Source organism: Gossypium raimondii, chromosome 5 (assembly GCF_025698545.1).
Source record: "Gossypium raimondii isolate GPD5lz chromosome 5, ASM2569854v1, whole genome shotgun sequence".
NCBI lineage: Eukaryota > Viridiplantae > Streptophyta > Magnoliopsida > Malvales > Malvaceae > Gossypium > Gossypium raimondii.
The window spans coordinates 16179707-16190690 of record NC_068569.1 but is presented as its reverse complement, the minus strand read 5'-3'; the positions used below and the strand labels follow the sequence as shown (position 1 = coordinate 16190690).

The 10984-nt window shown below is 29.9% G+C and overlaps 1 protein-coding gene across 3 annotated transcripts; it reads left to right on the top strand.

Annotated features, from left to right (window-relative positions):
• Positions 1 to 8207: 8207 nt before the first annotated feature.
• On the top strand, positions 8208 to 10653 carry LOC105769153 (B3 domain-containing protein REM16). Of its 3 annotated transcripts, XM_012589608.2 has the most exons (5): positions 8208 to 8694; positions 8957 to 9509; positions 9785 to 9960; positions 10066 to 10154; positions 10271 to 10653. In XM_012589608.2, the coding sequence occupies exons 1-5, from the start codon at positions 8584 to 8586 to the stop codon at positions 10383 to 10385; spliced, it is 1044 nt and encodes a 347-aa protein (XP_012445062.1). In that variant the 5' UTR covers positions 8208 to 8583; the 3' UTR covers positions 10386 to 10653. The 3 variants fall into 3 exon arrangements, with proteins under 3 accessions (XP_012445062.1, XP_012445061.1, XP_012445060.1); XM_012589607.2 differs by having other exon boundaries at positions 9812 to 9960; positions 10066 to 10653; XM_012589606.2 differs by having other exon boundaries at positions 8209 to 8694; positions 10066 to 10653.
• Positions 10654 to 10984: the final 331 nt, after the last annotated feature.

Below are 10984 nucleotides of genomic sequence, written 5' to 3'. Positions count from 1 at the left end.
GCAAAAGATTATGATATGATGGGATATTAATTTTGGTTTGTCTTGATAAATTTATTTATTTTATTTAATTAGTTATATTTTTAAAATTATTGTGAAATTACCATATTTTGCTGAAAATATAATAACTTAAAGGTTATCGAAATCAAATTGAAAATTCTTAATATTTAAAACAATTTTTTACTCCAAAATCTTACAATTTCGAAACCATACCAAAATTTGTAAGAGAATATCAAAAGTTATAAATACCAATTATTATAAAAAAGGAATTTATAACATGTAAGGTGTTGAATAGGTAAAAGCTTATGATAAACATTTATTTATTTTTCACTAACAAAATTCAGCATGAAGATTGAAAGAAGAGAAAAAATTAATATTAGCAAGTGATGAACATACGTAAATTATATTGATTTTGGTATTTTATTTTAATTGTAAGATTGTGAATTGGATGGGTAAAGTTGATACCCCATCTTCCTAGAGTTTGATTTAATTTTATATTATTTTATGATGTCTTCAAAATTGCAACAAATAGTATAGAAAGTATGAAACTTGGTCATGTTTTAGATGAATCGTGAGTGAAATTTAGAACTATATTAAAAATATATAATATTCAATTTAATTAAATAAAAAGACAAAACAACATACATCAATTATAATAATGATGATTAAAAATAATTATGGGAAATATTATATGATTTTTTTACTTTTTTTTTAAATCTCTCTCCTTTAATAATGATAATAATAACAAGGTAAAAAAATATATAAAAAAAACAATCTCATTATAGGTTTTGATCATATTGCTTAGACCCCCTCTCAACCCATAAATAGGAGAATAATGCGTTTCAGCTTACTTGATACCCACGTCCTCCTGCATTGGCAACAATGTCTATGTCAATCAAGTTAAGACTCAACGGACAATATAAAAGAGTATTTGTTTGACACAAAATAAATAACATATAATTTTTTTAATAAATAACATAATATTATATAATGTCATCATCAATTAGAATGATCTTACATATCTATTCGGTACCATTATTATTTAATACTTCTTCTTGAGATACTTTAAACTTATCAATACTAATAATTTTCATATTTTTATCGATGATTTTCTTAGAGACTACTAATGGATACTATTTATAGATCTAAACTTAAATTTTAATTGATATATAACTCTAACACTAATTAAGTGATAATTAAAAGATAAAATCATTCTCTATTTATATACTTAGACTTTTATTCAAGTTATTACTTTATTTTATTATGTTAATAAATAGGTACTTATAAAAATAAAAATAAAAATAATTCAGAATTTCTTAAAATAATATTTTAACCTTAATTATTAATTATTTTGACTTATTGTGTAGGGTGTATGCTTAGGCTTGTATTCAATGTACAAGGCTTTTTTTCCAGAATAATATGGAAAAAAAAATTAATTACCGAAATAATATGAAATTTTTTTAATTACCTAAATAATATGAATTGACATCGAGGCTGGTGGTTTGGGGTGACAATGATGCATTTATCCTATTAGAATCAAACATGGGAGTATTGTAAATTCAAATCATCAACCGTCATTCCGGTCTAGGGTTCCCATGCACAGTCCAAATATTCTTACAGAAAAAAAAAAGTGTACAAGGATTGAATAAAAAATTCCCCTTTTCTTTTTCCTTGTACTTTCCCACTTGATTTGTCAAACCTCGTTAAATTTCTGATCTTTTTTATTGCTTTATATTTATCTTTCAATATTTGTAGAGAATAATTGTAGTATATAAAAATTTTGTGTAAGAGGTTGGATTTTAGGTGTAATCGTTTGTGATCCCTCTAATCAATCTTGAAATATAAATTTAGTGTGATTTTCTAATACAATAATTCACTTTCTTTTACTCAATTAGCACAATAAAAAGCGACTACAATTGCTTATTAGAATGCCAATGAAGTCATTAAATTTAATGTTGTATAGGTTGCTTTAATGAAATCAAATCGAGGGGCTTTTCCTTGTTTACTAGTAAGGATAAATTTGTTTGGAAACACAATTTTACAGGTAAACTCTGAATTAAGATGGGTCATGAGTTTCTATGGCACCAAAAAATTGGAAATCAAACTACTGTCACGTGCTTCTTATAGTGGAAAAAGTTGTAGAAGCTAAACCTGCCTTTTAAAATTTGATTTTTGTATGGAAGGAATGTGGTTGGATTTGAACTCCGAAAAAGGAATATTAATGTGTCATTTCTATCATAGGGAAGAGGAAACAATAGATCATATCTTCTAAAAATGTGAGATGTATGGTTTGGTTCACAAATATTCAACAAAGTGGTAAGAATGATGATAGGGATGAAGGGCGAAGGTGGATAATTAAGATTGTAGGAGGGAGCAGCAGAGGCAGTAGATGGTAGCATAAACTAGCTAACAATAGACCACACAATAGAGAGAGACTCATTGCAACCCTCTTCTGTTTAGACATGGTTAGTGAACATATATAATAGTTACTTATAAAGGTACTAACCCTAAATGACTTTCATTGGAAGCTAAAGCCAATTTTCGATGACAGTCAAAAATTGTGTTTGCTGGTCCAAAGCAATTTTGAAAGAGGAATACATCTCATTTGCAGGCCCAAAACAGTTTTGAAGGAAGAATACAATCACACATGTAATGCAAGGCTTCAACAAGGGCTGCAATGCAATACAAAATGTCACATAGCTGGACATAGTTAGGAAACTCTGACATGTTGCCATTTGCTTTTACTATTATGTCAAAAAGAATCTACTACTCAATCGTGCACGTATGTGTATTGGGATGAGATCAGAAATTTATTTTAGGGATCAACTATTATTTTTTAATGGGTTAAAGTATAATTTTATTATGTTAAATTCTTTAAGGGATTAAATTAAAAATTTATGATCTTAGGGGACTAAAGTATAAATTAACAAAAATGTGCTTCAGCATGTTATCATCTAGCGGCTACGACGGGATGTGCATCGTGGAAAAGTGAAGAAGACAATTTTTATATTTTTCTACAAAATTTTAAATAATTTACTAATATAATATATAAAACAAAATGATATCATGATAGTAAAGTTTCATGCAATACAAAACAAGCTAAATAATTATCATCAACACTACTAACAAATAATTATCAATAGCGGTTTTCATTCATCAAATAGTTTAATTGATACCACATAAATTTAATCGGGTTTCTAAAATAATTATCATCACCGAATTATATAATTTTATTAATGAAATATGAAAACTCATGTTTTTCAACAAAGAGTGAATTTCGAAGAACTCTTATAAAGTTTTCACCATTTTAGTTGAAAAATAACTAAGGAAAGTGAATCGATGATTTATTATTAAAATCCATCTTATACAGAGATTGGGATGAATTCCAAATGGAATTTATGGATATTAAGGATATAAACAATCTTCTTGATATATTTCAGTTCTTTATTCATAAAGGAAAAACAATCATATTATGAATAAAATATTTAGAATATATTTATATAATAAATCTAGACATATTCTACCAAGAGAAATTTTTATAAAATAAATGGAGCTATTTGCAAACAAAGAAGCTCAATTTCAAAAAATTTTCTGAATATTTTTACAAGCATATGTTTATATTAATGATATAGATGAAAATATCCAACTATAAAATTTAGATTAGATCATGAACCATTTGATATAACTAGTATTGAATGGGGTTTTATTAAAGAAATAGTAGTACAAAATTTTTCTTTTCATCTTTTAAAAGATTTTCTTGCAGCCGTTAAATTGATATTACAAAACATCATAAACAATGATGATTTTTATTACTATTTTCATATTGGAATTAGTAATCTAATTAGTATAGCTGAAAAAGAAAATTTTTATCAACCATATAAAATATGAATTATTCAAATGATGATTGGAAGTCCCCGATTATCAGCTGTCAAAAAGGTCAAAGAACACTTGATAAAAAATATTGACAGGTGTTACAATGATCCGAGTTATTATCAAACCCAAAACAGGATAGATTTAATAACAAAAGCCCAAGATCTTCTTCAACAAGAAATTTATCATTTATGGACTGATGGAAGGATAGTATTGACATATTATACTGGAAATATTGAGGAAGATAGAGATGAGGAATCTTTACGACTATTAAAAAGATAGCCGAAATGGAGATAAAAGATTTTTCATCTCATATTCTGGAAATATCAGAAGTACATGGGAGACTTGGAATTCATCACCAAGACTTTCATTTAATTCACTTCATCTAGATGATTTTGAAGAAATGAATGTAGAAAACATCCAAGAACTTATAGAACATAAAAAAATTAATAATCAACAAAGATATGATGATAACACTCTAGAATAGCGTATTTTTATGTATTAATTATGTATTTATTCTGAGTATGATCCTGCTAATTTGAGCTATTTATGATCTTTTATCTCATAGGGACTAAATTTGAGGCAAAAGCAAAATTAAGGGTCAAAAGCGTAAATTTAGAGATAAAATGGGCCGATGTGCAACACAAGGAAAAGTTGGTGCCAAAAGTGCAAGCATGGAGGAAACAAGGGTTGAAATGCAAAAAGAAGAGATTTTATTCTATCAGACTCTATTTTAATTATATTAGGATAATTAATATTAAGATAATTATTAAGGATTATTTATTTTTAGGATTTTATTTTATTTATCTTTATTTATCTTCAATTAAATGTATTTATCTTTTGGGAGTTTAAGTAGGATTAGACTATCTCCCCTAGCACTATAAATAGGGAGTGAAGTGACTCCAAAGGCATCCATCTTTTTCTATAAACATTCTTTCCCCAAAAGTCTAAGCTTTTGTTCTTCTCATATTTCCTTTTAATAAAATCTTCATTTTTATTTTATTTATTTTCTTTTCCACCACAACTATGAGCCACTAAACTCATCTAGCCGAAGGTTGTCGATATTCCCCAAAAAGGGTTCTTGAGGCTTAGAGTCCGTACTTAGCCTCCTCGCTGAGTATTCATCATTTTTCCGCACTACGGGGCTGATGATTCCGTCTATGCCCATTAAGAAGTAAGCTTTTCAACATATGCAAATGCGGCTGCTTTGTATATTTTGGGAAGGTTGCACAGCTGGTTCGTTAGCTTACTGCGTCAAAGGTTGGCAAGGCCAAGAGATAAAATGGCGTGGGATTCGCCATTGAGAAGTGTTGATCTAGCATAAGACGATCCCACAGAAGCGATTATTGGCTAGAGTCAGGTTCCACTAAATCGTAAGTCTAAATCCTTGGAGTTGGTGGTCGTATGCGTCCTCTTCCGCTATAATTGGCTTATTCGGTTTGGGAAGGATCATCTAAAAGCTGAGGATTGAACCCAAGGCGAAACGAGACAACTGGAGGCTGGAACATCCCATAAGAATTTCCTTTCTCTCAACTCTATTTTTAATTTCTCGAATCTTCAATTCAATATTCTTAATTCTATTTTTATTTTATTTTTCGTTTCCAGATCCAAACCTTTAATTCTGTTATTTTCTCATTTTTTTCCAAGAACGCAAGTTTTCTTGGGCAAGATTCTGCCTGGAATTTCATGGAACAAGACATTGTGCAAATCCAGTCCCTAAGGATTTTACTCTACTTCCCTTTTACTATTCTTTTTCATTATTTATTAGGGATAGGATATTTTTGGTGCTTTCAACGATCAAGATCATATGATTTCCAGTCCTATAAAAAACTTATAGAACATTGGAAAGATAAATTTACTAATGGTACTAATAAATATGAAAGAATATAATATTTAAAATTAATATAAGAACTTTATGAAAAATATAAAGATTTATTTACTTTATTTACATATCATTATATGTTAAAATATGACATTACAAACAGTAGTAGTTCTAGTAATTCGATAACTTAGACTTAAAAGTCATTAGTTATAATTTTGATGAAGAAAAACTTCAACAAATGAGAAAGAAAATATTCCAAAACCTATGGATCTTGAACAAACAAATCCTTATGAAAAAGGAAAATAGAATCAGATCTTTAAAAATATGATTATTTGAGATCTTTTAATAAAGATTTTGAAAAAGTTGAAATACAACTAGAATTTTTGTAACAAAACTGAAAATATAGTTACTAATGATGTAAAACTTGAATATCTAGGAGAAACATCTAGTCAATCTATTCAACAAAGAATAGATAATTTAAATAAAAGAAATGTAGCTCAATAAGGAATATATTTAGACTTAACTAATATTTCTATAGTGACTATGAAAAACCATAGATGATTGGGACAGTCTTTGACTATTGTTGTAAACAACAACAATACTTGGTCAAAAGAAAATTCCTTAAATTCTCAAACAGAGAAAGAAGAAAATAATATACTCATAGGAATAAAAAGGTCATATTCCTATATTTCCTACTAAAACAAGTAGAAATTATAGAAACACTAGAATAGAAGAACTATAAACTTCAATAATTATTCAACAAATAAAAATTGGAGAAAAGATATAATTACTTTTTCAAAATTTCTAATCCGAAAATATTATACTTATATTGAAATTTCTTTTCAATTTAGAGAATATAAAAATATTCTTTACATGCTTTATTAGAATCTGGAGCTACAACCAGAGTTGCAAAAAAATGACATTCTCAGAGAAAATGGGAAACTATGAAAATCCTATAAAAGCAATAGGAATAGATGGTAATGAAACTATAATTCAATATAAAGCTAGAAATATATCAATCTACATAAATAATGTAAGATTTGTGATTCCTAAAATTTTATATTTTCTGTAATGCATGGAGATATATTATTAGGAAATAATTTTATATATCAACATCAACCATTTTTATTGATTAAAATTTAATTATGTTATCAGAGAAAAATCTTCGTGAAAATATCATTGGTAGAAAACCATAAATTTGTGTGTGATAAAATTTTACACCAACAAAGAAAGAACATATTAAACAACTAGAAACAAATCATTGGTTGTTTAAAATTTTAGAAGATAATTTTAGTGAAGAACCATTAAAATTATGGCAAAATAGTCCTAGATCTTGTGAAATTAAATTGAAAAACCCAATAAAATTATTAGAGTTAAACCTATGATCTATATTAAACAAGATATAGATGAATTTGAAATACATATTAATGAATTATTAAAAAAGGATTAATAGAAAAACTAATAGTCCACATTCTAGTCCAACTTTTATGGTTAGAAACTATCTTTGAAATAAAAGAGGAAAAGCTAGGATGGTTATTAATTATAAAAGATTAAATCAAAATATTATTTTTATGGATATTTTATTCCAAGAAAAGATGTTTTTGATTAATCAAGCTAAACACTTTAGTAAATTTGATTGTAAATCGAGATTTTGGCAAATTATGCTAACTGATAAATCTAAACCTTTAACAGCCTTTAGTACTCCTAGTGGACATTATCAATGGAGAGTAATGCCATTTGGACTTTGTAATGCTCCTCAAATCTTCCAAAGATGGATGGATTCTATTTTTAATAAATATAAAAAATTTTGTGTAGTATATATAGATGATATTTTAATATTTTCAGATACATTAGAAAAACATAGAAAACATCTTAATATTATTTCTCTATATTAAGCCCTAAAGAGATAGAGCTAGAGAAAACAACAATAGAATTTTTAGGATTAAAATTATCTGCATACAATAATTTTTTACTCTTAAGCCTATAAATTTTTTAAAACGTTTCTGTTTAATAATTTTAGCATTTTATAAAATTAAAAGAAAATCTAATACACAATTTAAAAAATAGAAGTATTTAAATAAAAGTTGCATATAATATCATAATAATATTAATATATTAAAAACCTATCATGAACAAGCAAAGATATAACTTTCCTAGGTTTTAGATTGTATTTTATAAATATATTTTTGAGAATTTAGTTGGTTTAAGTTTAGTTTTTATTTCTGTTAATTTTTATTAAATTTAAATTCATGACAATTTCCTTTTGTTATATGATTATCAAATGTGTGTTTTTTATTTGTTTATTTTTGAATAGATAAGATAAAATACAATTCTACTCTTAATATGACGAATTTTATAATATTTTAATAAAGTAAGGATGGAAATTTAAGAAATAAAAAATGGTTCAGTGTTAAATTTTTTTCACGGGGAAAGTTTATGGATAGCAGAGACAAAACATAATGCAAGCGGGAAGCAGCCCATTAGCCCAGTCCCCCATCTATAAACCGTAGAGTTCAGTCTCCGCACCTACTTTGGCTGGGGAAGTCTGATGACACCCCCCTCCCCTCCCCTCAACCGAAACCAATAAGCCTCGTCCTTTTAGACGTCTCTTCTCTAAACTTTTAACCTTTCAACTACTCCCTTTGGTCTTCAGCCTCAGCTCATCCATCTCTAAAATCCTCTCCATCTAAACCCAAACGATTGTCTCCTGATCATTAGATTCCTGACTCATTTTGCCTTCCCATTTTACATCCTTTGGATTCTTCGTTGTTTCTGTGCAGAAACAATGAATTGAAACGCAAAGCATTTATTCCATAAACACAATCCCCCTATCCTTCCCCCCTCCCAAAAAAAAAAACCCCGGTCTTTAGGTGTGGATCTGTGTGGTCAAGCAAATGGGAGATTCTAGTGAGGATTGTAGAAGCAGGGAAGAGGAAATCTTTTGGACCCATTTTCAGTGCATTCATTTCTCTCAATTTCTCCGTGGTGATTTTCTTCATCAGCTTGTGAGTTCCCTTGCTTTGTCTTTTTTATTGTTGTATTGTGGCTTAGTGAAGCAGAAACCCAAAGAAATCAAGGAGGTTGCAGTACCCTAGTTCATTCATGTCTTTTAACACATTTTATATTTTGGCCTAAAAGAGATGTGTGGAGGGGTGTTAGGCAGGTATTAGCAATCAATTGTACCTTTCTTTGGTTTGTTCTTTGCTAAAAAATTCTGGAATTGTTGCCTCGTTTACCTTTGATAGTGAACCTCACCTTGTATTGCAGGAAATACCAGAAAAATTCGCTAAGAATATTAGGAAAAAGCTTCCTGAAACCGTCACTGTTAAAGGTCCTAGCGGTATCATATGGGATCTAGGACTGACTGCAGATGGTGATACCTTGTTCTTCAACGATGGATGGAGAAATTTTGTACTAGACCATTCTTTGGAAGAGAATGACTTGTTGATCTTCAAGTACAATGGGCTGTCCCATTTTGATGTTCTTATGTTTGAGGGCCAGAGCTTGTGTGAGAAGGGATCTTCTTATTTTGTGAGGAAGTGTGTGCATCCGGAATCGGAGAATGGATACCAAAATAAACGAAAGATTGATGAGAACCCTGATGAAATTGTGCACAAATCTTCACAGTGTGGTCTTGAAAGCAGTCCCGAGAAATCTACTAACAATGACATTGGCACAGCGCCATCAAGGGGACCTATCAACTCTGCACCTACTAATAAGAAGATGCGGTATGCAGGTTCTTCTACTAAATCGATCTATGCTAGGCACCTTGGAGGCAAAGAACGTTGTACTTTTCCTGGAGAAGTGAGGTTCGAAACTGGTAGGGTAGAAGCACTTCTAGAAACTTTTTCTGTACATAAGACTTGCTTTCCACGGTAAATTTAACTTAAGTTTCCCGACACTGAAAATATTATGGTCTTTGCATAGAATTTTGGAACTTCTTGGTAATTTATTGGATGTTCATTTGTTGCGTCTTGTTGTTAGACTCTGGATAGGAATGTGCATTTTAATGACCAAAATGAAAAGCAGTAGTATTGCCTTTGGTAGAAAGCTAAATTGGGTGATGTTGTTACTGTGTCTTAAACCCTGATTCAGAGTTTGATGGTGCAATAATGGATGAAGGTGACTTTAGCCCTCACCCTACATGTTATAACGGGCCTTTGACTCAATTCGAGAAAGCAAATGCCATTGCAAAGGCACAGGAAGCATTAACCAGAGATGGTTTTATGGTGGTTATGAAGCCTACGCATGTATGGAGACGGTTTTACATGGTAAATTTCATCCCTGAACTTGATTGAGAAAAATACCCCTTTGCTGCATTAAAATTAGATGATGGTGTTAAACCTCCACCTTGTTTATTGTCTGGGTACATGCAGGCAATCCCTGTTGCCTGGACGGCTAAACATCACTTAAAAGAAAACACAGATATCATTCTACGCATTAACAAGCGTACATGGAGGACCAGGTATAATTATCACAAAAATCGTGATTGTGGAGGGCTTTCTGGTGGTTGGAAGTGTTTTGTGAATGACAATAATTTAATAGAATATGATGTGTGTGTATTTGAGCCTTCCAATATAGGAGGAAAACCTATCATCCTGGATGTTATCATCATTCGGGTTCTGGACTCAGCAGTTCAAGCACCAGTACCTCTGACCATAACACACCCTGCCTCTTGCTAAATCGCAGCAGTTAACTCTCAGAATCTGCCAGAAATGAAATAGCAGTTTAGTGATGGCATCATCTCTAGGTACGTCAAGCTATGGATGTTTGATATGTTGTGAAGTTGTAGTTTAGAATGTTGGTTAATCTGTGTTGCTACTACTGCCTGATGGAAAGTTGATCTGGTTGTAATTTTATGTATGTTTTAGATGGTTATTGTTCTGCCATTGATCTCTTTTTCCATCTCTGTGAGGTTTGTTGCTAGAGTGGTTTCATTATCAATCATATTGCTGTTTAGCTCACCTCTTTATCTAATCTCTAGTGAGGCATAACTCTTGACATGCGTGTCTACTTGCATTTCATTAATGATATAATGGTAAGATCGTAGCAGCTACGTTTCATGTGAAGGTAAGATTGCAGCAGCCTTGTTTGCTTGGTATGGGTATTAATATTGTAATGTCTTTTTTTTACACTAATCATTTGTTTGGTTGTGAAATTCAACTCAATACCTTCATTTAATTTTTATGTTTCCCACTCTATTTTGGCTCAAAAAATAAACTTCACTGTCGTTTTTTTCCTCCGTTTATTCTAATATAATTTTTTATTGATATAATTTAGAAATTTATGAGATCT

Bases quoted from the DNA above. Each gene is read 5' to 3' on its own strand.
- LOC105769153 (XM_012589606.2), top strand. From the start codon at position 8,584: ATGGGAGATTCTAGTGAGGATTGTAGAAGCAGGGAAGAGGAAATCTTT. The intron at 8,695-8,956 runs GTGAGTTCCCTT...CTTGTATTGCAG, and splicing joins GTGATTTTCTTCATCAGCTT to GAAATACCAGAAAAATTCGC. The intron at 9,510-9,784 runs GTAGGGTAGAAG...ACCCTGATTCAG, and splicing joins AGAAGTGAGGTTCGAAACTG to AGTTTGATGGTGCAATAATG.